The sequence below is a fragment of the Ailuropoda melanoleuca genome, chromosome 1 (genome assembly GCF_002007445.2).
Source record: "Ailuropoda melanoleuca isolate Jingjing chromosome 1, ASM200744v2, whole genome shotgun sequence".
Taxonomy (NCBI): Eukaryota; Metazoa; Chordata; class Mammalia; order Carnivora; family Ursidae; genus Ailuropoda; species Ailuropoda melanoleuca.
In genome coordinates, this window is record NC_048218.1 from 191,608,725 (window position 1) to 191,635,158 (window position 26,434).

At 37.2% G+C, this 26,434-nt stretch overlaps 1 protein-coding gene across 3 annotated transcripts in view; it reads left to right on the forward strand.

The window, feature by feature from the left end:
• Nucleotides 1-26,434, forward strand: part of MKLN1 (muskelin 1) — a 317,754-nt gene that overhangs the window by 152,814 nt on the left and 138,506 nt on the right. Inside the window, exon 1 of one of the 3 annotated variants that reach the window (XM_002913443.4) lies at nucleotides 21-170. The exons of the other annotated variants lie outside the window; for them this stretch is intronic. Within the exon in view, the coding sequence (XP_002913489.1) occupies nucleotides 73-170 (98 nt within the window). The 5' untranslated portion in view covers nucleotides 21-72. Of the gene's footprint in view, nucleotides 1-20; nucleotides 171-26,434 lie in introns of those variants that run through there. 3 annotated transcript variants of the gene reach the window in all.

Sequence of the window (26,434 nt, forward strand, 5' to 3'; positions counted from 1 at the left end):
AGAGCAGGCCACGCCCCTCCCCTCCTCCCGGCGCGGCCGGCGGTCGGTGGCTGCAGCTTCGGTGCTGACAAGATGGCGGCTGGCGGGGCTGTCGCTGCGGGGCCCGAGTGCCGGCTTCTCCCCTACGCGCTACACAAGTGGAGCTCCTTCTCCTCCACTTACCTTCCCGAGTAAGTGCTGGGTCCTGGGCTCGTGCTGCCCTACTCTTTGGTATAAGCACGGCTGGGCCAGGGGGGCAGTGGAGGGCAGTCGAGGCGAGAGGCCCAGGCGGGGCCTGGTAGGGGGACGCCTGGCCTCCGGAGTCTCAGTACAGCCGCGGAGAGCTTTGCCCTCTTCCCCCCCCCCTCGTCTCAAGGAGGGTTTAGGGTCCGGAGAGCGGGGTTCGGGGGGATTGGGGTGAGGTGTGCCGCGGATCTGGAGCGCGTAGGACAACTGGGAGTCCGGTGATGATGTGCCCGGAATTTGGGGGCTGGAGAGAGCTTGGGGGGCGGCTGGCTCAGGAACGTGGGGCACGGAACCGGAGCTTTTGAGGTCCCGACGTCTGGCAAACTGGTGAAGACGTCTAAGGTCGTCGGAGATGTCGGAGACGGGGGACGGCTCAGCCGAGACAAAGTGTAAAGCGGAGCAGAGGAGTGATTGTTCCTGAGTGGGGTCATTAGAAGTGATTAGCTCCAGAGGAGTGGTAGAAGTCACGAAAGGCTGAAAAGTTGTAGGATCCATCCGAATCCTCGCAAGTGGGGAGGATTTGTAGGATTTGCAGAGGGTTGTCTTTTCTGGCTGGTAGTTCTGAAAAAGATAGGGAGTGGGCTGGGACATTGCAGAAGTGTTCCATTATATTATGGCTCAGAACATGGATTTATATAAATACAGACCAGTTTGCCAGCCCAGAATCTCAAATATAGACAGAAAAGTCTGACTTTAATGAATTTGACTTCCGACACTGGTTTGGTCTGAATCCCCAATTTGGGGTTAAAACGAGTTCCATTGCATTACTACCATATGGTTTTGTTTTTGTTTTTTGGGTTTTTTTGGTAACAAATTCCTTCTGAAATGCTGAAAGTACTTTCATACAGTAATTATTTATCTTTAGCTTATCTTTGAGGGAAGAACATGAAACTCCAGTTTTACACATAGATAGAGAAGCTGGCTTAATGAAGCTTAAAGATCTGGGCAGACCCTGAAGAAAAGTGGTAGTTGTCCCCTGGACCATCATTTCGCAAGGCCAGGAATGATTTTATGAAGAAAACAAGTTGCAAATAATATATCTTTTATGTTACTGAACAAATAAAGTAACTAGATCTGTGAAGCATATTCAGAATTTTTCATCTGTATTTCAGAAATTCTTTACATTTTCTCAAATTTGATTTCTTCAGTCAAGAATCTCAAAATTGATCTGTGACTTGAAGAATCTTTAACTCTCTTGACTGCTAGCCCATTGTCCTATTCACCAGGTCAAGGGTTGACAGTCAGGCCTTCACTAGGGTTTGCTTCAGTGAAGGGTGCCAAGTGACTTGTGGTCAGATCTGGCCTGTGTGGCCTATTGATGGCTACTTCATGGCCTGATTGATGTTGGACTACAACTTTTCATTTGAGAGTGAGCCAGGTAAACATTCTAACCCTCAACTGGAGTTTAAATGTGGCCCAGGTACTTCTGATTTTTGAGGCTAACAAATTCTTGAATCTGGAGACAATTAGCATTTTTCTATACCCAGGATAGGACCACAGACAGTAGGGAATTGGGGTGGCATCCTTTGATCTAATAACTTCAAAGAAGTTTTCTAATAACAGAAGTTTTTCTGGTCTTAAGTTGGGCTACTCCCAGGATTGTACTCCTTAAACTTCTGGTGTAGGGGCAGGACTTGGATATTAGAAGTCCCATCTCAGTTATGAATAAAAAGGGAAAAGTACATTTCAAGCAGGAAATGATTTAGTGGAATGGCAGCTTTACTCTGACTTACATCTCGTTATCCTGACCCAAGACTTCAAGTGGACGGAACGGAATACTAGTTTTGGTTAGAAGGCAGTTGTTTGAAATTGGAGAAATCTATTGTTATAATTCTCTCAGATATGTTCATAAATTAGTATTTAATGCATATTTAACTTTCAAACACTTTTATTTACTGTGTTGTATTTAAGCCTTATGATATTCTGCTGTCTTATGCAGAATAGTTATTTTAAAGTACTAAACTATTAAAACAGAAGAGTAATTGGAACTTTTTCTTTGAAGGAATATAGTTGAGTACTGTGGAGCTTGAGTTTGAGAATTCTGTGTCTGCTGTATTAGTGTGTGCCATGCCTAAATTGTAAAACTCTCTTGGTACTGAATTTCTATTAGCAAGTAAGGATGTTACAGCTTTGTATAATAGGAAGTGTAAAAAGGGGAATTGACTTTCCTTGCCTTTGCCCTAAAATCCTCTTTAATAGCAGTTGCTGTATCTTTACTGCTGTGACAGTCATGTTAGGTACTTCCTAAGCAGGTCTAATTTTAAGTAAAGCCATTTGTTGGAATCATCTACTGGGTAGCAGATATTTATTGATTTCAAGAATCACAGATTTAGGCATTTTGAGGGGGGAAGAATAAAGCAGTAACAATGGGAAACACTTATAATGTGCCTTCCATATGGTAGGCTCTTCTGTGAACATTTAATGTGTATTAACTCATTTAATCCTCACAATTGTGTGAAGAATTTCTATTTTCCAGATGAGGAACTGGGCATGGAGAGATTAAAACTTGCCTCAGGTCACACAGCTAGTCAGGATTTGAACCTAGGCCGTCTTGCTTCACATTCCATAGTCTTAAAGGTGCTGTTCTGCTTTTGCACAAAAGTAGAGACAGGAATTCAGAGATTGGATAAGAGTTCTCATATTAAAGGCACTTAAATTTTAGTTGTGTAAAAACATGTGAAGTCATGAAAAAAATGGAAAAATTCAGATATCTCTTTTCTTTTTAAGGACTAGAATTTTCCTTCTCCCAAAGGCAGAAAAAAACCATTTTTTTCCTTCTAATCCTTTTAGATTTATTTGGACCTTAAAAGTATTAAAGCAGATCTAGTTATAGATAGCACGTATTTATTTTGAAACTAACAAAGTGGCCTTTTGTTTTCAGTGTGCTTAACAAGTTTACCATATTTTACATTTTTCTGAAATTTATACTTATTTTGGGAATTAAGAGAAATACATTTTTTTAAAGATTCTATTTGTCAGAGAGAGAAAGAGAGAACAAGCAGGGGGAGCCGCAGAGGGAGAAGCAGACTCCCTACTGAGCAAGGAGCCTGATGGGAGACTCAATCCCAGGACCCTGAGAATCATGACCTGAGTCATCACCCAGGCGTCCCAGAGAAAGACATTTAAATGATGATTAATTGTTAAAATTACATGGGAGTTTATATGTAAAAATATTTTATAACCTGCTAATCTCTATATTTAAATGTTTTTTGATGTAGCTAACTAATAGTGATACCAACTATGCTTTATTGAGCACCTGTTTTAAGCAAGGTGATTTATCTATATAATTTTGCTTAATCCTTAGAACAAACCAGCAAGATGAGTTGTTTGTTTGTTTGTTTTTTGTTTTTGCAGATGAGGAAACTGAGGTCTGTACAGGTTAAGTAACTTGTCATATAGTTTTCAGACGGCTTGGCAAGTTCTGTGACTTACAAGCTGTTACATTTACCTCTAGTAACAACTACCATTTATTAAGTACCTTCTGTTCTTGGGACACTATGCTTAGCATTTAGCATGTATTTTTTGATTTAGTCTTCACAGACACTTTGCAATAAATGTTATTCTATTTTACAGCTAGGGAAACTGAAGTTCAGAGAGAGAAATTAATTTGCCCAGGTCCAAGAGTTGAAATGGTAGGAGATAGTATCCTGATCTTGGCCTTCTGACTTATGTTACCAAAGCTGCTTCAGTATTTTACATGTATATAGTATGTGCCTAATTGTGAGTACAGATGAGAAGTGCTGTAAGTTTAAAGAAAGAGAGCAATATTTAGATATATTTTGCCTTGACATTTAAGGTTTTAATGTATGAATATGAAAACTGCGAGGACCTTTGAAAGTTTTTTACATATTAGATAATTTCACTGACACGGAATGATTCTAGTTTCCATGTCATTGAAAGACTTACATAGATTGTAAAATTTGATACATTTTTAAGTGTGTTTACCTTTTTTCTATTAGTCTTTATTACTTAAAATCAGACCCTTAAAGTTGAACCTTGTGTTAACATGTGATTCATAGTTCACAGTAAAAGTGATATGATTTCACAACCAGGATAGGAAATGAACCTGTTTCAACTATCTTAAAATTTCACATTTAAAAATGAATATTTTTTCTGCTTGCAAAAAAGCACCCGAAGTTTATTGTGGAATATTTGCAAAATATAGACCAGAACAAAATATAAGTTATCCTTAATACCACCATCCAAAGATAACTAATCACCCTTTGATATATATTATTCTAGATATTTTGTTGTAACTATATGTTTCATTTTGATTTTGTCCTCTTTTTGCTGTTATGTATTTTTTTTCTCATTATATAATAAATATTTCCTCATTACTAAATATTCCTCTACATTATTTGTTAATGATGCATTATAATCTAGGCGATGATTTTATGGCATTTCATTTAATTGGTCTCCCATTATTGGACTTTTAGGCTTTCTGGCTTTGTTTTGTTGTTTGTTTTTGTTGTTCTTTGGCCATTTTGAGTGAGACTGTTTGCCTTAGAGAAACAAATTTTGAACTTATTTATGATGAGTTCCTAGGTGTTGAATTGTTGTATTTAAATTTTTTTTTTTTTTAAGATTTTATTTATTCATTTGACAGAGAGAGAGACAGCCAGTGAGAGAGGGAACACAAGCAGGGGGAGTGGGAGAGGAAGAAGCAGGCTCCCAGCGGAAGAGCCTGACGTGGGGCTCGATCCCAGAACGCCGGGATCACGCCCTGAGCTGAAGGCAGACGCTTAACGACTGAGCCACCCAGGCGCTCCGAATTGTTGTATTTAAAGTATCCATTTGTTTTCCTACCATCTGTGTAGGGAACTTTCTATGTACTGTGAGTTTATTTTGGCATTATCCTTAGCAATTTGGGATTAAGAATGGAGTTTTGGTGAGATAGGTCCTTAGAGACATCTGAACAATGCTTATATAATTCAAAAGTGACTCTCCTAATAATTCCTTTTCCTTCCTCCCTCTCCCTTTATTTATTTATTTTTTAAAGATTTTGTTATTTATTCGACAGAGATAGAAACAGCCAGCGCGAGAGGGAACACAAGCAGGGGGAGAGGGAGAGGAAGAAGCAGGCTCATATCAGAGGAGCCTGACGTGGGGCTCGATCCCATAACGCCGGGATCACGCCCTGAGCCGAAGGCAGACGCTTAACCGCTGTGCCACCCAGGTGCCCCCTTATTTTGGTTTTTAAATGAATTTTTATTTCATTAATCACATACATTTGAAAAATAGAACACATTTGTGGGGTTTATTATTTATTTGGTCCATAGACAAAATCATTGTGCATATAAATTTGAGAATTTGTTACAATCCCATAGACTTCTGCAAACCCATGAATTTGAATCACTAGTTTGGAGGTATTCCACCCCCTGGAGACTGGAGACTGTGATGTTTTTCCTTACTCTCCTTTCCTCCTCTTTCCTTAAACTGAAATTAGACACTGGCATGGCTTAGGAATGTCACTGGCCACTGAAAGTTTGATATTTTCAGTCTGATAATCTTAGAACTTTAAAAAAATAAAGATACCCAGGATAGAGGAAAGGAATATGAGGTAGGTGGAGGATTAGAGATTCAGTCTGCAGAGCTGACTCCTAGAATTGTATCTTTGTGTGACTTTTAGCAAGTTATGATTCTTCTCTGAGCATCATCAGTTTCCTTTTATGTAGAAATAGTTTTTATCTTTGATCAAATTCTAGGAGGTTTTATATTCTGTTAATGTTTTTTTCCAGATAGGCAGATGGCTCTATCATTTGCATTAATTTCTAGGTAAATATAGTAGGTTTTGAATAAATGATTTGGAGCCTGCTGCAGGGACTTTGTGATGCTTTTACATGTAGATAAGATACATATCAGCTGTTTGTGGTGACCTTACTGCTGTATTTCAGTTTTTCAAAAATCATCTTTGGAAATATGAGAGAATTCCAGATTTTCGTTTTAGAGATGTAGATGTTAACGCCTAAGAATGGCTTTCTTTGTATTTACTCTGTGGTTTTGGAACTCTCATGAATCTGTAGCATGACTTTCTCATCAGTTCTGAAAACAAATTTTGATATTCTTCAAATATTGCTCCTGCCCCATTCTTTTTTTCCCCCTCCGTGAGTCCAATTAAATCTATATTATACCGTTTGTCATACCTCCATGTCCCTTATGCTTTTTCCTGTCTTTTCTATTATTTTTTTCTCTCCTTATTCCATTCTGGATAGGTTTTACTTATTTGTGTTCCAGTTTACCAATTCTCTATTCAGCCATATCCAGTTTGCTTTTAACCCCATCTGTTTTTTTTCTTGATTTCAGCTATAGCATTTTTTAGTGCTAGAATTTTTATATGATTCTTTTAAAATAGATTCTAATTTTTTTGGTGAAAATATCCATATTGTCACTTTTTTTTTAAAGATTTATTTATTTATTTATTTATTTATTTTATTTATTTTAGATTGAGCATGCACACAAGCAGAGGTGGGTGCGGGCAGAGGGAGAAGAGACTCCCAACCAGACCCCATCCCAAGTAGGGGCTCCATTTCACAACCCTGAGACCACGACCTGAGCTAAAATCGGAGTCAGTAGCTTAACTTACTGAGCCACCCAGGTGCCCCTGTCATTCATTTTCTTGACCTGTCAATCAAGTAATTTTAAAGTGTGTGTCTGGGGGCACCTGCGTGGCTCAGTCGTTAAGCGTCTGCCTTCGGCCCAGGGCCGTGATCCCGGAGTCCTGGGATCGAGCCCCACATCGGGCTCCTCCACTTGGAGCCTGCTTCTTCCTCTCCCACTCCCCCTGCTTGTGTTCCTTCTCTCGCTGGCTGCCTTTCTCTCTGTCAAAGAAATAAATAAAATCTTAAAAAAAAAAAATAAAGTGTGTATCTGAAAACTAATATCTGGATCACCTGTAGATCTATTTGTGTTGTCTTTTTCCTTTTTGGTTAAGTATCTTGGTGTGTCTGGTAATATAATAATAATTACATATAATTATATATAGTTATATGTTATATAATGATAATTGGTATTATTACTACTACTATTACCACCACCACCATTTTGGGGGGTAATTTTTGGTTAAATGCCAGACATTATATGCAGAATTTTAGATACAAGTACGAATTACAGTTAAGTACCTGATGATCTGTTTCTCTAGAGAAGATTCACCTGTCTTCTGGCAGGCGGATGGAATACTTCAGTCAAGAACTGAACTGACTTGAAGCTCGGTTTTCGGTTTTATAAACGTGTAGTTTGCCCACCTTTGTTTGTTCTTCAGGGAAGCCGGCTGAGAGTCCTTGTTTCTAGGGTCTCCTGCTTTTGTTTCTTCAGCATGAGAGTCCTAAAAGCTCCTATTTGCTTTTCTTTTGCTTTCTGCAGACTTCTTAGCCTCTGCTCTGTGTATGTAGTTTAAGACTTGACAGATGTCTTAAAGGGAAAATCAGTACACAGTGTCAGGTTTGTTCTTGTGTGCCTCCTTTCACTATGGGATCTTGACCCCTTAAGTCCTGGGTATCATGGCAAGACCCAACAACAAGTTTTGTCTTCCTGGCCACATGAAAATTGCCAAAAGTTCTGCTGACTTTTCTGCCTTTTGGTGACTGTCCTTTCCCAGCCCCTTTCCCTGTGCCATTAAAGAAATAGGTGGAATGTCCTATGTAGAATGTGGGGCTCCCTTTAATGAGTTCTTTGGGATCTCAGGTCCTAGCTGCCTCAGAAAGTCGCTGATACGTTAAGAACTTTTTCATTTTTTTCTATTTTATACAGCTTTTTTAGTTTTAAGAGGGAATGTTAATCTGCTGCAGGCTATTACGTCACATCCAGAAGCAGAAATCATTGTGTGAGTTCTTATGGATTAGATTGTTGCATCTGGTAGGCTTATGAATTCCTCATGATTATATTAATGTATTAACCTAACCTTTGAGCTCAGGATTTTTTTACTGAGTGTTTTCCCTCATTTTGCCTTTTGACATCTTAACTGCTTATTCCTAATCCCTGATTGGAAAAACTATGAAATATAAATCATATTATTTATTAGCAATTGTTTAAATACTTATTGACTAAAAGTTAAAATGAGATTTTATTTTTGGTTTTGTTGGTGATTAGAAGGTCTCTTTTGAGACTTAATAGTTTATGAAGTCCAGAAATTGAGAGTTTAATCTTTGTCATAAGTATATAGTTATTTCCCTTTCTGTAATGTGCTTTTTATATTATCTACCTTTTTATTAAAACTGGCGCCTGGGTGGCTCAGTCAGTTAAGGATCTGCCTCTAGCTCAGGTAATGATCCTGGGGTCCTGGGATCAAGCCCTGCTTTGGGCTCTCTGCTCAGCAGGGAGTCTGCTTCTCCCTCTCCCTCTCCTGCTCCCCCTGCTTGTGCTCTCTGTCAGATAAATAAATAAAATCTTAAAAAAAAATTCATGGGAATGTTATATTTATGTGAAGACATTGTTTAGAGAGACGATACTGTGGTCTAATGCAAATTTTTTGTTTTGTAAATATTGTTATTTAGTACTTTTAAAATATCCTTGTATTACTTTAGTATGACTGTTATTTATCCTCAGCACCTAAATATTTGTTGTTAAGGCATGTTGTTTTGTATGAATAGAAATGCTAACTTATTTCAGGCATCCTTGGTTAATAATGTCCCCTTTCCCCTTCCACTCATTATCCCCTTTCTTCCTTTTTCCCTTTTGTTTTAAGTATTGTGATCAGAAGAGCCATAAAACCTAACTCCTACTTACTCTGCAGCTGTCAGCTAAAGTGTCACCTGTCTTACCTCCGTTCCCCCCAGTAAGTCTGGTACTCCTTCTTCTGCCCTAGTAATTAAATGCTTTTATACAAATGTGTACCTTTCTCAAATATCACTTTATACAGTTTATAACTATGCATTTATTTGTATGATTTCTNCCTCCGTTCCCCCCAGTAAGTCTGGTACTCCTTCTTCTGCCCTAGTAATTAAATGCTTTTATACAAATGTGTACCTTTCTCAAATATCACTTTATACAGTTTATAACTATGCATTTATTTGTATGATTTCTTTTTTTTTTCCAAGGTTTTAAAAATTTATTTACTTGTCAGAGAGCAAGTAAGGAAGAGGGTGAGAACACAAGCAGGGGCAGTGACAGGCAGAGAGAGAAACAGGCTCCCTGCTGAGCAAGGAGCCCGCTGTGAGACTCCATCTCAGGAGCCTGGGATCATGACCTGAGCAGAAGGCAGAGGCTTAACTTATGAGCCACCCAGGGGTCCCTATTTGTATGATTTCTTTTTTTTTTTTTAAGATTTTATTTATTTATTCGACAGAGATAGAGGCAGCCAGCGAGAGAGGGAACACAAGCAGGGGGAGTGGGAGAGGAAGAAGCAGGCTCATAGCAGAGGAGCCTGATGTGGGGCTCGATCCCACAACGCCGGGATCACGTCCTGAGCCGAAGGCAGACGCTCAACCGCTGTGCCACCCAGGCGCCCCCCCATTTGTATGATTTCTTGATTAATAGCTATCCCCCCAAGTAGACTGCAAGCTTCATAGGAACTGTGGAATTTTTCTTCCCTCATCCTTGTATCTGACATGTTTTTTTTTTTTTTTTTAGTATTTTTTTATTCGTTTGAGGGAGAGAGAGAGAGAGCACAAGCAGGGGGAGAGGGTGAGAAGCAGACTCCCCACTGAGCATGTAGCCTGACATGGAGCTCAATTTCTGGACCCTGAGATCATGACCTGAGGCAAAATCAGAGTCAGATGTTCAGCTGACTGAGCCGCCAGGTGTTCCTGGGATAGTGTTTATTAAATGAACAAATGGCTGGATTAACTAGGCATTTTGGCTGTTTTCTCTTTTTAATGCAATTTTGATCTGGGGCTAAAAGGAGTCATATCCTGGCCATGTTCAAACTACCAAATAGTAATATTTAAACCTATGCTACAAATTTTCATAGTTTTCAACAATTTCTGAGAATATGTTAAGTGAAATATCTTGGCTGGGAGGTGTTATATTTGGAACAACTTCAACAATAGAAAACTTCTTATCTATCTTGGAGTTTTAAAAAGCTTTTATTATGAAGTTATTTATAATTTTTTAGAAGACTTTATTTATTTATTTGAGAGAGAGGGAGAGAGAGAAAGAGCAGGAGCGGGGTGAGGGGCAGAGGGAGAACCAGACTCCCCGCTGACCAGTGAGACTGATGTGGGACTCGATCCCAGGACTCTAGGATCATGACCTGAGCTGAAGGCAGACGCTTAACTGAAGGAACCACCCAGGTGCCCCAACCTAATAGTTTTTAGTAGCTTTAGAGTACATTACCAATATTTTGATTAGTCTTAGGATTCCTTGAATGTAAGTATTTGTTAGTTGACTTTTTTATATAACAGTGTTTTTGGTTTGGTAGTTCCCAGACCATACAGTTTGACTGTTTAAAGCGTATAATTTAGGAATGCCTGGGTGGTTCAGTTGGTTAAGCGTCTGCCTTCAGCTCAGGTCATGATCCCAGGGTGCTGGGATCTAGTCCTGCATTAGGCTCCTTGGTCAGTGGGGAGCCTGCTTCTCCCTCTGCCCGCTGCTTCCCCTGCTTGTTCTCTCTCTCTCTTGCCCTCCCTCTGACAAATAAATCTTAAAAAAAAAAGTGTGTAATTTAATGGTTTTTACTATGTTCACAGATAGTTATGACCATTACTGCATTCAACTTTAGAACATTTCTATAGTCTCAAAAAGAAAACTGTACCCTTTAGCCATTATTTGCTTACACTTCCATTTCTAGGCACTAATCTAATTTCTGTCTCTATAGATTTGCCTTTTCCAGGCATTTCATATAAATGAAATCATATATAGTCTTTTGTGATTGGCTTCTTTCACTTAGCATACTGTTTTCAAGGCTCACCCGTTTTTGTAGCATGTATCAGTACTACATCCTTTTTATGGTGGATAGTATTCTATTTATACACCACATTTTGTTTACCCATTCATTAGTAGATGGACGTTTGGATTGTGTTCACTTTTTAGCTATTATGAATAATGCCATAAACCTTTGTTTATAAGTTTTTGTGTAGTATGTTTTTATTTCTCTTGGGTAAATACCTAAGAATGGAATTTCTGGGTTATATGGTAACTATGCTTAACTGTTTGAGAAACTACCAGCTGTTGGTTGGTTCTTTTTTCCTATTATTGAAGTAGTATTAAGAAACTCATTAATGCATATGAATTGAATCCTTGTAAGGAAAATGGCCATCTGGAATTAGACAGCAAATAGCTTGACTTTAAGTTTATTGCTCTGAGAACTTTCTGTGGCAGTATAGCTAGTCCTTCATCTTCCCTTATTTTTTTGTTTTATTTTTAAAATATTGGTTCCAGTGTAATTAATATACGGTGTTATATTTGTTTCAGGTGTACAGTATAACGATTAAACAATTCCATATACTACTCAGAGCTCAAGATAAGTGTACCCTTAATCCGTTTCACCCCCCCCCAACCTCCCCTCTGGTAACCATCAGTTTGTTGTGTACAGTTAAGTGTCTCTTTTTTGGTTTGTCTTCTTTTTCCCCTCCTTTGTTCATTAGTTTTGTTTCTTAAATTCCATATATGGGTGAAATCATATGGTATTTGTCTTTGACTGACTTCACTTAGCATTATACTCTGTAGATCTATCCATGTTGTTGCAAATGGTAAGATTTCATTCTTTTTTTGTGGCCAAATAATATTCCATTGCATACATATACCACATCTTCTTTATCCATTCATCTATCGATAGACACTTGGGCTGCTTCCATAATTTGGCTATTGTAAATAATGCTGCAATAAACATAGGGGTGCAAGTATCCTTTTGAATTACTGTTTTCATATTCTTTGGGTGAATACCCAGTACTGTGATTACTGGATTGTGGTGTATTTCTAGTTTTAATTTTTTGAGGAACCTCCTTATTGTTTTCCACAATGGCTACATTAGTTTGCATTTCTACCAACAGTGCACAACGGTTCCTTTTTCTCTATATCTTCACCAACACTTGTTGTTTCTTGTGTTTTTGATTTTAGCCATTCTAACAAGTGTGAAGTAGTATCTCACTGTGGTTTTAATTCACGTTTCCCTGATAATGAGTGATGTTGAGCGTCTTTCATGTGTCTTTTGACCATCTGGATATCTTTAGAGAAATGTGTGTTCATGTCTTCTAGCCATTTTAATTGAATTACTTATTGGGTGTTGAGTTGTGTAAGTTCTTTATATATTTTGGATGCTAACTCTTTGTGAGATATATCATTTGCAGGTATCTTCTCACATTCAGTAGTTGTGTTTTGTTTTGTTTTGTTGATTGTTTTCTTTGCTGTGCAGAAGGTTTTTATTTGAGCTAAAGTAAGATTCAAGTCATTAGTTTGAAAAGGTCTGGTAAATGTCAAGACAAAAAATACCCATAAGCATGGGGTGCCTGGGTGGCTTAGTCGTTAAGCATGTGCCTTCGGCTCAGGTCATGATCCCAGCATTCTGGGATTGAGCCCCACATCGGGCTCCCTGCTCAGCAGGAAGCCTGCTTCTCCCTCTCCCCCTCCCCCTGCTTGTGTTCCCTCTCTCTCGGCCTCTCTCTCTGTCAAATAAATAAAATAAAATCTTAAAAAAAAAATACCTACAAGCAGTATACAATCTGATGTAGGAGCTTGGTGCTAGAGAGAAGTTGCTCAACTCACTCCTGAGCTGGGTTTTGGAGAAGCCATGTATACTGTAGGAGCAGGAGGCTGGAGAAGCATCTGTACTGCAGGATCTAAGAGCTGGAGACGTTCTATGTGCTTTGGGAGACTTCTGGGCAATCATACTTGAATGAGGAAACAAAAACACTCCTTACTTCCTGAAGAGGAAACAAAAACATCACTTACTTCCTGAGATGACTCTCCTGCCTCTACTGACAAAGCTTAGCGTTGTGCCTGCTGGCAAAGGAAAAATACTTAAAGGGCCCAAATTTATTTTCAAAGAGTAGGCAAAAAGGTAGGAGTGAATAAATCCATAATTGACACACCAGTACTTTAGCACTTTATGTGATCTTCTAACTGTTTTATCAGTATTTCATTTATGTTTAAGCTAGTTAAGCCCACTTAGTATTTGAAGTTTTATTCTTTTGGATCACCTGCTGATCTCATTATTATTCAGTGGAATTAATATTGCTAGTAGACTTTTGTATTTTCATTTTCAATTCATTCTTATAAATAGGAGAAACACAATAAAATGTCTTGAAAATTATAAAAATGGGCACTGAACTATAAAGATGGCAGAGCTTGGGAAACGAATGTTGGCTGGCATATGGGGCATGTTAGAATGTGGCATGTTGGCTGGCACAGTAGCTTGAACTGTTGATTTATCAGCTGATGAACATTCTGAATTTGATAAAGGAAAGGCTGAGAACTCCAAGTATATAGTGTATGTAAGTGGGAGTTGTCTGAAAAGTTGAATGAGGAAAGTTTATTATCTGTGATAAACTTGTTTTCAAAGTTGTATCATTAAGCTGCTTACATTCTATGGAATGTGATAATTTAAAAAGTCAGAAAAGCACTTCAAATTTAAATTCTGTACTACAATGATCTATAACGTGACTTGCCATATGACGTATCTTAATCTTTGAGGAGAGCATTAAAGCCAAATGGTCCTGAGCCTTGTCCAGCTATTAATTATGTTATTAGTTGTGAATTTATTTTTGAATTTTACATGAACAGACATAGGTAGAACTGATTTTTTTTTTTTTTGGTAGAACTGAATTTTTAAAAAAACAGCATACAGTTATAGTCAGTGACACACTTTGGGAAGCTCATACAGGTATAGAGATGTTGGGAGACATTTTACTCCAAAAGTGGCACAAAAACAAGGTAAGATTTTATGGAGGGTAGTATTAATTATGGTAATATAGCTTTTGAATTTTTTAGTTTTAATAGTAGTTAAATACATATTTTTAATGTTTGTAGATCCTCAGGAGTATGTCTGAGGGATAGAATTTGAAAAATACTATGTCTTGGTCAGAGATACCTGTAAAGGCGATAAGGGGAGAATTCTCATAAAATGAACAGACTTGGATTAATTAACATTGGTTTGACCACTGACCATTAGTACAATTGGAGTTACTGCATTAAGCTAGGAAAAAGATCTGGTACAAAGGAAAACACGAAAAAATCAAAACAGTGTAGTGTAACGGGGACACTGAAGAAGCACAGAAGACTTGGCTCTCATTCCAGTTCTGCCACTAATTAATTAGGAATTTTGTATTGGTCTTTTCTCTAGCCTTTTATTTATTTTTGTACAAAGTGAGAGTATTAGATGCTTTAGGTCTTTTTGGCCCAGGATAAGAAAGGGTTGATATTACAAAATAGTTTTTTAAGTAAGTTCCCCCCATCACGCTTACAGTAACTCAAAGTGAACTAAATTGTTGCCCAGCAAGATATTTTGAGAACTTGATTTAATCAGAAGATGATAGTGATTGTTTCTGTAACATTATTTTCATGTAAATGAAGCCTTTGAGGGTGCTTGAAAACAGTTTGATATCTTAAATCTTTTCCCTCTGTGGATATATTGTTACTTTGTCTGAGGTTTGAAGAATGTGCATAATTAAGCAGCAGCATACTTTTTCTAGATCATGTCTAACTTTAATGGTCTTTCCTTTATGTAGATGGGGCAGTTCTTGATTTTGAAATATATTCTGAAGGGCCAGTTTAATTTTGGAAAAGATTGATGAATCAAGCATTCTTTTTTTTTTTTTTTTTTTTAAGATTTTATTTATTTAAGAGACAGAAACAGCAAGAGATAGCTAGAGAGAGCATGAGCGGAGAGGAGAGGGAGAAGCAGGCTCCCCGCCAAGCAGGAAGCCCAACGTGGGATTGATCCCAGGACCCTGGGATCATGACCCAGGCTGAATGCAGACACTCAACCAACTGAGCCACCCAGGAGCCCCTGATTCAAGCATTCTGAGATATTCAGCAGACTTGGACTATTTTTATGGTAGATTTTCCTGTGTTTTTGGAGACTTCAAACCACTAGCTTTCCAGTTTGATTTTTGGCTAGTGAGTTTCCTATTCTGCCATTCTTCTGTGTGAGATTGTTTATTTTGTTGTCATTCTGTTTCCCAAGTGGTTGCTATGTTTCATTTGTGTGGAGTGTGTGAGTAGGTATGTGTTCCCAAAGTCCTCAGAAATAATTGCTACAGGCTCAAACATTTTGAAGTGCTTGGTAATAATAAGCTAACTTGAGTTTTGCTCTGGGTGATGGTAAGCAGATGGCCTACTATTTGCTGGGCCATTGACATCCTGTAATTCTTAACAATAACTCTTCAAAGCGTAGGTATTAGTTTACAAGTGCAAAAACGAGGCAAATAAGAGTATAATAGCTTAAGGTCTTTTATGAAGTAGGCATTGGAGCTGAGTTTAGAATCCACATCTTAATACATCCAGTCATATTTTCTGCGTGACTAGAGTATATTAACAATGTGAAACAATTTTAGATTTCATTGACTTAATATAAATGTTTTGTTAATGTAGGTGATATTTAAAAAAAAAAAAATAAAAATAAAAAAAAAAATAAAAAAAAAAATAAAAAATGTAGGTGATATTTGTACATGTTATACTTAGGCATTATGAAATTTATCTGTATTTCATTTTCCTTTTTGTCTCTTAAAATGGGAGAGATCATTTTAGATTTATTTTTTCACTTATACTTTGGATCCTATTCTGATTTTGTTCGTTCAGTTACCTTTTCTTTCCTATGTTATCAACCACTTGGTTCCTATTCCATTCAGAGCGCATAAGACCCACTAGCACTAGTCTTTAAAAATCTTTGCCTTTTAGGGGCACCGGAATGGGTCAGTCCGTTGAGCATCTGACTCTTGAGCCCTGCTTTGGGCTCCCACGCTGGGCGTGGAGCCTGCTTAGGATTCTCTCTCCTTCTGCACCCCCACCCTCTGCACTCACACTCTCTAAAAAATAAAAAATAAATAAAAATCTTTGCCTTTTACATCTCAGATTTATCTGCTTCTTGGCACAGCTAAACTCCCAAGAGTTTCGTGTATTTCCTGTCACACTCATTCATTCTTTGAAAAAACTTTTTAGTGAACATTTTCCCAGCATACCCAGCAATAGAGTAAAATGAGTACAAATGTTCCCACCTTCAACAACTATCAACATTTTTCCCAACTTTTTTTTTCCTTAAATCTATTTGCACCCACCTCTTTTTTTCTTACAATGTATTTTAAGATAAATAAAAGTCATGTCATTTCATTCTTAAATATTTCAGGTTGCATCAAGAAGAGGACATTGTGTTATTGATTGCTCCATTAGCACAAATTAGCAGCTTCAAACAATACACATTTATTATTTCACAATTTATGAGGGTCAAGATTTTAGACATAGCTTAGATGTATTCTCTGCTTCAGGTCTCTTCCAATTCAAGGTGTTGGCCAGGGCTGGGGTTTCATGTATAATATTTCTTGGAGAAGAATCTGGTTCCAAGCTCATGTGTTTGTTGGTAGGATTTAGTTTTGTGAAAGCTTTTGTCCAGGGCTGCCCTCAGTTCATTGCTACATGGGTCTTTTCAACATGGTGTTTTGCTTCTTCAAAACCAGTCTTTTTGAGGTGGTGTTCCCAATTTCAGTGTTTGGAGGAGGGAGTCCGTTTCTCTCCCAGCCCCCACCTCCCAACACCAAACAATTCTCAGAGACTAGCAGGGTGTCCAGAAATTTAACTCAGTTGTCACAGTCTGTCTGAATATAGTATCAGATTCCACAGGTTAATGGTTCAGTCCTACAAGACTGCCGTCTGCCCCCCCGCTTCAGAGGCCAGTCAAAAGCTCCACACTGTGCTTTGTTACCAACCAGCCGTAGATAGAGATCCCAGTGACTTCCTCCTTAGGTTCAATTAATTTGCTTTAGAGTGGCTAATGTAATTTAGCGAAACACTTACGTTTACCAGTTTATTAAAGGGTACGATAAAGGATGTGAATCAAAAGATGAAGAGATACATCAGGCCAAGTATGGGGAAAGGGTAGGGAACTCCCACATCCTATTCAGATGAGCCATTCTCCCCAGTCTCCAGGTGTTTGCCAGCCTGGAAGCTCTTTGAACTCAGTCCTTTTGGGTTTTTATGGAGGCTTCATTGCATAGTCAGGATGGATTAAGTCATTGGCCATTGGCTGATTCAACCTCCAGAATGTCCAGCGACGAGAGCAAAAAGTGTCTTTTGTTATGTTAATGAAGGTGACTCTGGGACCCTACCCAAAGGGTGTGGCTAGTTGTCAGGAGGACCAACTACGTGATTATAAGGTTGGAGCTTCCAGTGCTACCACACCCCTACCTCTAGGTAGGGCTGGAGGTTCTCCCCTTCCCTCTGCAGCATCCTTTGCTTATGCGCTCTCTCTCTCTTTCTCAAACAAACAAACAAACAATAAATAAAATCTTTAAAAAAAATTCTTTCAAATTCTCTTCGTAGTGTTTTTTTCCCACAAGTTCTTTGGTGTTTCCTACATATCTAATCTTAATCATCTGCAAAAAGAGATCGTTTTTCATTTTCTTTTCTTCTATCCTCTTGCCATTTTTCTTTCATCCACTGATTTCTTGAGTAAACTAGGTCATTGCCCTGAAGAGGCTACCACATTCTGACTATGTCCATTTACTTTTCTGTAGTGCCATTTGACTGATTCCTGTCATACTTTGTAGAGATAGGGAATTAGATGGAAAGACTTATTTAGATTTGGAATCAGTTTTTTTTTTTAAAGACTCCTCCCTAGGTGGTGCTGTGTACTTTGTATTGTATCACTTCAGGAGATACAAAGTCTGGGAATGCCAGCTTGATTCCTTAATTTCCCATCCACATTTCATTAATTGTTTCAGTATCCAAAGGTAACCATTGTTAGAATAAGATATTTCATTAAAGGTATCAAAATTGGAATTTTAAAAATCCTGTCATTCCTTTCACATTTATTAGCTGGAATATTTTGTATAGAATTCTCTGTCATCCATTATAGCTTTTTGGTTACTCTGAAATACAGTTTTCTTGCAAAAGCAAGATAAATGCTTACCTCTTTTCTTTTAATGGCCAACTTTCAGAGTAACAAGTTGATACATACCTCTTGGTATCTATTTTTTTCATTTTTAAAAAGAAAAGAAAAGCATTTTAAAACTTTAAGCTTTTTATATATTCATTGTGTTTTTTAAAATGTCAGTAGTCTTCTTTGATGCCAGATTGTTCCATCTTTGGCAAGTGGGAACCCCTTCAGGCTTGCTCTTGTGTTCCTTTGACGTGACCTCAGTAGTCTTTATTTTCTTGCTTTTTTTGGCACAGCAAAATGTCCTTTATCTGTCATGGCTTGATGAAGGAATGATGTTTATTGTTCACAATTAGAAACTAGGAATGCCTGTTCCTACTGGATTGTCATTTCTTTTAGACCCTTTTAGGGGACATAGCTGGGAAGCTTTTTTTTTTTTTTTCTTTTAAGAAAAAGTATGTCTAGTTCATACTGCTATTTCCAGTTCAAAGTTTATTTATGGGATTGTAACTTTTATGATTTTACAATTCTATTATTTTTTTCCATAGGCCATCTCTATTATTTTAAGTCTTTCAATCTATGAACATGATATGTCTTTCCATTTATTTAGGTTGTCTTTGATTTTCTTTTTTCACCAGCATTTTGTAATTTTTAGGATAGAAATCCTCCTGTACATGTTTTGTTATATTTATTTCATTTCTTTTGAACCAGTTATAAGTGGTTTTGTGTTTTTAATTTTGGCATCCATTTGTTCATTGTATATAGTAATGTGGTTGACTGTTGTGTGTTGATACTGTATGCTGCAACACTGCCGAACTCATCACTAGTTCTAGGAGGTTTTTCGTGGGGTGGGAGGGGTAGTTTCCATGTAGACAAATCATGCTGTCTGCAAATGGAAAATTTCATTTTCGTTTCCTAAAGTTATATTTTTATTTTGTTGAAGGTGTTAGGTTTTCCTTTTTTCCTCTGGATTTTGAATTATATTTAGGGAGTGTATTCTCATTGTCTAGTTGTAAAGCATTTTATGTGTTTTCTTCTAGTACTTGTATGTTTTTATATTTAGTTTTCTGATCCACTTGGGATTTAACGTGGTAAACAGTATGAGGTACAGGTGTAATTAATGTTGTTTCTAAATAGCTATGCAGTTGTTGCAACATCATTTATTATGAATTTCATGTTTTCCCATACTGATTTGTGATGCTACCTTGATCATTTATTAAATTTTATAAATTTCTATTTCAGTACTTTCTGTTTTGTTTCCAAATGACTATTCATTTGTAAATCCCCTACTGTTTTAATCAGAGAGGCTTCATAGTGTGCTTTAACATCTGGTAGGTCTAGTTCTCCGATAACTGCTCTTTTGCTTTTTTTTTTTTCAGAGTTTTTGAGCTGATTTAATTTTTTAATGGCAACTTTATTTATCTGTGTGAATTATATCACCTTTAGTGTCTAGTTTCAAGAAAATACTTGTACTTATTTTTGAGTGTAATTAACTTTATAAATTAATGTAGAGAGAATTGACGTCTTGATGTTGAGTGTATGTGGGGACATGTTATGCCTTTGCATTTTTTTCTGGCTTACTTATGTGCCTTTCCAGAGTTGTTTTAAATTTTTTCTCTTAGGGTTTGCACATTCTTTTTTTTTTTTTTTTTTAGTTTTTTTTTAAAAAGATTTTATTTATTTATTTGACAGAGATAGAGACAGTCAGTGAGAGAGGGAACACAAGCAGGGGGAGTGGGAGAGGAAGAAGCAGGCTCATAGTGGAGGAGCCTGATGTGGGGCTCGATCCCACAACGCTGGGATCACGCCCTGAGCCGAAGGCAGACGCTTAACCGCTGTGCCACCCAGGCGCCCCATACACATTCTTTTTAAATTTGTTCCTATTATTTTATTTTGTTCTGTTGCTGTTGTAATTGGGATCTTCTTCCATTATGTCTTCTAATTGCTTTTTGCTTTAATGTGTGAAGGCTTTTTCCGTATTTTAACTTGGTATTTTTTTTTTCCAAATTCTTTCAATTTCTCTTTGTAGTATTTGTTTTCATCGGTTCTTTGATATTTCCTACATATGTAATATTATCACCTGCAAACATAGTTTTTCATTTTCTTTTCTAATATGTGTGCTCTAATTGCTTTCTTTTTTTAAAAATTAGACTTTATTTTTAGAGCAGTTTTAGATTTATAGAAATGTTGTGCAGATAGTACAGAGTGTTTCTATTTATTCCCCAATGGGAATTTCTCCTGTTTTTAACATATAAGTTATGTTTCTAGTATTTTCTCCTATTATTAACATATTAGTATAATACATTTGTTACACTTAGTGAACACTGATACATTATTATTAGCTATTATCTATAGTTTATTCAGATTCCCTTAGTTTTTATCTAATGTCCTTTTTCTGTTTGAGGACCTCATCTAGGATACCACATTACATTTTTTAATTTATTTTTAAAGATTGATTGACTTGAGAGAGAGAGAGTGAGAGAGCACAAGTGTGAGGGGCAGTNTTTTATTCATTTATGTGACAGAGAGACAGCCAGCGAGAGAGGGAACACAGCAGGGGAGAGGGAGAGGAAGAAGCAGGCTCCCAGCCGAGGAGCCCGATGTGGGACTCGATCCCGGAACCCCGGGATCACGCCCTGAGCCGAAGGCAGTCGCTTTAGGCTCAGTCGCTTTAACGACTGCGCTACCCAGGCGCCCCTAGACTTTATTTTTAGAGCAGTTTTAGATTTATAGAAATGTTGTGCAGATAGTACAGAGTGTTCCTATTTATTCCCCAATGGGAATTTCTCCTGTTTTTAACATATAAGTTATGTTTCTAGTATTTTCTCCTATTATTAACATATTAGTATAATACATTTGTTACACTTAGTGAACACTGATACATTATTATTAGCTATTATCTATAGTTTATTCAGATTCCCTTAGTTTTTATCTAATGTCCTTTTTCTGTTTGAGGACCTCATCTAGGATACCACATTACATTTTTTAATTTATTTTTAAAGATTGATTGACTTGAGAGAGAGAGAGTGAGAGAGCACAAGTGTGAGGGGCAGTGGGAGAAGAGAGAATCTCAGGCAGACTCTGCGCTGAGTGTAAAGCCTCAGTGCTTAATGTGAGTCATGACCTGAGCCAAAACCAAGAGTGAGGCGCTTAACCAACTGTGCCACCCAGGCGTTCCACATTGCATTTAATTGTCATAGGTGCCTCTTAGTGGTGACAGTTTCTCATATTTTGTTTTTGATGACTTTGACATTTTGAGGAGTACTGTATATTGTAGGGTGCCTCTCTGTTGGAATTTGTATGATTTTTTCATCCCCCGTGATTATAAGATAGGGATTTTGGGGTTTGAGGAGGAAGATCAGAGAGATAAAGTGTCATTTTTGTCACATTTTGTCACAAGGGTACATACCGTTAGTATGATTTTTCACCATTGGTTTTGTCCTTGATCACCTGGCTGAGGTAGTGTTTGTCAGTTTTCTTTCACTGTCAGGTTACTCCTTTTCCCTCTTTCCATACTGTACTACGCATAGTCCACACATAAAGTAAGGAATTATACTCTTTTCCTTTAGTGTGGCATATCTACATAATCTATTCAGAATTATTCTGCATGGGCTTTTCTCCCCATCTGTGGTTTGTTGTTTATTTCTCTGTCTTTTGCAGAGCAGGAATTTTTAATTTTAATAAAATCTGACTTTCCAATTTTTTCTTTCCTGGATTTTGCTTTAGGTGTCATAATTAAAAAGTCACTGTTATACCCAAGTCACCTAGATTTTCTCCTGTGTTATCTTCTAAGAGTTTTATAGTTTTGTGTTTCACTGATTTTTTGCTCATTATTATTTACCTTCTCTGCTTGCTTTATGCTTAAATTGCTCCTTTCTGTAGTTGCCAAGGGTAGAAGCTTCGATGCTTAATTTTAGATCTTGCTCTAATATGTGCGTTCAGCGCTATAGGTATCCTTCTAAGTTTTGCTTTGGCTTCATCACACAAACTTTGATGCTTTGTTTTTATTTTTATTTACTTCAATATATTTAAAAATTTATATTGAGACTACCCACATATTATTTTAGAAGTGTGTTGTTTACTACAAATATTTTGGGATTTTCCACCTATCTTTCTGTTACCGATTTCTAATTTATCCATTGTGGTCTGAGAGCATTCTTTGATTTTCTGTTCTTTTACATTTATTAACATGTGTTTTATGGTTTATCTTGGTGAATGGAGAATGTGTGTTCTGCTGCATTGGATAAAATATTCAATAAATGTTCATTAGATCCAGTTGACTGATGGTACTGTTCAGTTTAACTGTATCCTTACTGAGTTTCTGCCTACTGGATCTGTCAGTTACTGATAGGGGGATGTTGATGTCTTCAATTATAATAGTGGATTTGTCTATTTCTTTTTGCCGTTCTGTCAGTTTTTCCCTCAGGTGTTTTGACACTCTTTTTTGGGGTTCAGACACATTAAAGATTGTTCTGTGTTCTTGGAGCACTGACACTTTTTTCATTATGTAATACCCTCTCTTATGTGTGAGAAGTTTTATTAAGTCTTTTTTCTGACATTAATACGGCAACTTTAGCTTTCTTTTCCAAAACATGGTATATCTTTCTCTGTGTCTTTACTTTTCATCTATTGTGTCCTTAGATTTATGGTGGGTTTCTTATAGACAATATATTTGGGTCTTCTTGGTTTTTTTTAAACTCTGACCATCTATGTCTTACAGTTGGTTTATTTAGACCATTTATATTTAAATCAATTATTGGTATAGTTAGATTTGTATCTACCATATTTGTAACTATTTTATACTTATTGCATATTTTCTTTGGTTCTTTTCGTTTTGTTTGGTTCTTTTCTTTTAATTCCTCCTGTTTTTCCTGCCTTCTCTGATTTGAAATGAATAATAAATGTAATTTCTTATTCTTTTCTCTTAGCATATCATTTATACTTCTTTTAAATATATTTTTAGTGCTTGTCCCAGAGTTTGCAGTACGCATTTGCAACTAATCAGATCTAGCTTTAAATGACAGTATACTGTTTCACAGGTAGTTTAGGTACTTTAAACCAAGTATTTCTAGTTCCTCCCTCCTATCCCTTATAACATTGTTCTCATTAATTTCTCTTTTTCATATGCTATTATCACCCAATACATTGTTGTCATTATTACTTTGAACAGTTTATCTATTCAGTTAAGAATAAGAAAATTCAGTTTTTTACTTTATCTTCATTTAATCGTTCTCTGACCCTCTTTATACAGATCCAAGTTTCTGACCCCTATCATTTTACTTCAAAGAACTTCTTTTCACTTTTATGCAAGGCAGACCTACTGGTGGCAGATTTCCTCAGGTTTTGTTTTAGGAAGTATTTATTGTTCCTTCACTTTCAAAGAATGGTTTTTTTTGATATAGAATTTGGGGGTGGTGGTTTTATTCTTTCAATGCTTAGAAACATTTCATTTTACTCTTTTCTTGAATGTATGGTTTGAGAAGTTCAAACGAATTATCCTTGTTCTTGCATAGATAAGTTTTCCCCACCAGTTTCATTCAAGATGATTTTCTCTTTTTCTTTGGTTTATGGCACTTTGAATACAATAATGCATCTATATAGGTTTTTAGTTTTTGTTTTTTGTGTTTTTTTGGTTTGTTGTTTTATGTTTCCTACTTGGTTTTCTCTGAGCTTCCTGGATATGTGGTTTGGTGTCTGTCATTAGTTTTGGAAAATCTCCAGTCATTTTTACTTACTTCAAATATTTCTTCCATTCTTTATTCTCTTTTCCTGTTATTGCACTTAAGCATATGTTATAGCTTTTGTAATTTGCTCACAGTTCTTTGATATTCTTTTCCTTAAAAATTTTTTTTTTCTTTTTAGTTTGGGAACTTTCCGCTGACATAGCCTCAAGCTCACTTATTCTTTCCTTGGTACATTACCCATCTATCTTGCATGGTGTCTACTTTTTCCCTAAGTTATTAATTGTAGTTATTTTAAAGTTCTCTGTTCAAAAATTCCAAAATCAGTGACATGTTTGAATCTGATTCTGATGTTTCCTTTGTGTCTCTTTTTTAAAAATTTTAATTAACTAATTAATTTATTTTAGGGAGGGGAAGAGGCAGAAGGAGAGAAAGAGAGAGAGCGTTTTAAGCAGGCTCTGCCCCCAGTGAGGAGCCTGACTAGGGGCTTGATCTCATGACCCTGAGATCATGACCTGAGTTGAAATCAGGAGTCAGAAGATTAACCAACTGAGCCACCCAGGTGCCCCAAGAAAAAACAGCCTTAAGAGACAAAGCAGGGACACCTGGATGGCTCAGTTGGTTAAGTGTCTGCTTTCGGCTCGGGTCATGATCCCAGAGTCCTGGGATCAAGTCCCACGTTGGGCTCCTTGCTCAGCGGGGAGCCTGCTTCTTCACTCTGCCTGGCACTCCCCCTGCTTGTGTGCGCTCTCTCTCTCTCTCTGACAAATTGATAAATAAAATCTTTAAAGAAAAAAGAGAGAGAGAGGAAACAAGTTGGGGTGTCTGGGTGACTTAGTTGGTTAAGTGTCTAACTCTTGATTTTGGCTTCAGAACATGATCTCAGGGTCATGAGATCAAGTCTCGAGTCATCCTCCACACTCAGCAGAGCCTGCTTGAGATTCTCTCCCTCTCCCCCTGCCCCTGCCTCCCCATCTCTCTAAAAAAAAATAATAAAATCTTTTAAAAAAATAAAAAGAAAGACTTTTTTCTTGCCTTTCAGCATGCTTTTCAGTTTTTTTGTTGGAAGCCAGCTAGGATGTTTTGGGTAATGGGAACTGAGGTAATTAGACTTTTTAGTTTGGGATTTTGTGTTTTTCAGATTAGAATTTGGGCTAATGTTTATTGTAACCCTAAGTGCCAGAAGTATCATTTTCTTTTAGTGTTCTTATTTCCCTCCCTGCCTTTTTTCTTTGTTTTAGTTTTTTGTTTTGTTTTTGCTTGAATTCCCAAAGAAATACTTAAATAGAATAGTGTCCTGTATCTTTCTCAGTTGTAATGTATGCTATTATACATTGCTCCTGTTGTGATGGTTAAGTGAGGTTGGGGAACAATTTTCCTTCTTTCTTTCTTTCTTTCTTTCTTTCTTTCTTTCTTTCTTTCTTTCTTTCAGCTCTTTTTTTTTCTTTTTTTAAGATTTTACTTATTCATTTGACAGAGAGACAGCCAGCGAGAGAGGGAACACAAGCAGGGGGAGTGGGAAAGGAAGCAGGCTCCCAGCGCAGCATGGAGCCCGATGCAGGGCTCGATCCCAAGACCCCGGGATCACGCCCTGAGCCAAAGGCAGATGCTTAATGACTGAGCCACCTGGGCACCCCAGGGGAACAATTTTCTAATCTTATTATTAAGTCCCAGTTTTAAAAACTGGGACTAAGTCCTTGGACTCTTATTTCCAAAATGTTTCTTAGCCTTCCCCGCCCCCCCCCTTATGCGAGAAAGGAAGACTGGAAGGGGCTAGGGTTATCTAATTACTCTTCTCTAGGTAGGATAAGGCTCTGATAAAATAGTTACCTTTAGAAGGCTGGCTTTCATTAGGAAGAAAACTCTGGACGTATTTAGAAAATAGTTGCTTTTTCCCTACCTTGTTCCAGGTAGGGTTTTTTCTCTTCTTTTACTGGAAGTAAAACCTGCAAAAGTGGGGGGTTCCCTAAGACCATGCCTCTAGGAGTTTCTGACTCTCAAGGGTGGTCCTCATTCAGTCTCCCAAGATTTGTCAAAATGACATTTTAATTATTCCTACCAATTACTGTCTCCAGTGGCTTCTGCTCTGGGTAAACTGATCTCACCTGTGATTGTCTTTACCTGTCTATCTAGATTACGTGGTTGTGGTTTCCTCAGTAACCTCAGCTCTTTGAAGGACCTAAGAAAAGTCCTCGATTTTTAGTTTAGCTTTTGTCTTGTCTAGATGGGAGTGATAGACAACTTCTATAAGTTTTTGTATTTTGGAGCTGAATCTGGAAGTCCCTTTGCTTTCCCTATTAAAATTATATTGGCTAATACCTTCATTATAAGGCTAATAGTGGTGCTAATGGGCATGTTTGTTCTTGATTTTGGCAGAAATGTTTCTAGTGTTTAAATGTTACATAAAGTGCTGTCTTTTGGTTATATGTTTTATATGTATAAAAAATCAAGTTAAAGATATATACATAATTTTTTTAAGATTGAGTGCTTTTGTCATAGTCTATTGAAATGATCAGATAATCTTTTTGTTTAGATCTATTATTAAGACATTATATTAATGGAGGCCTAA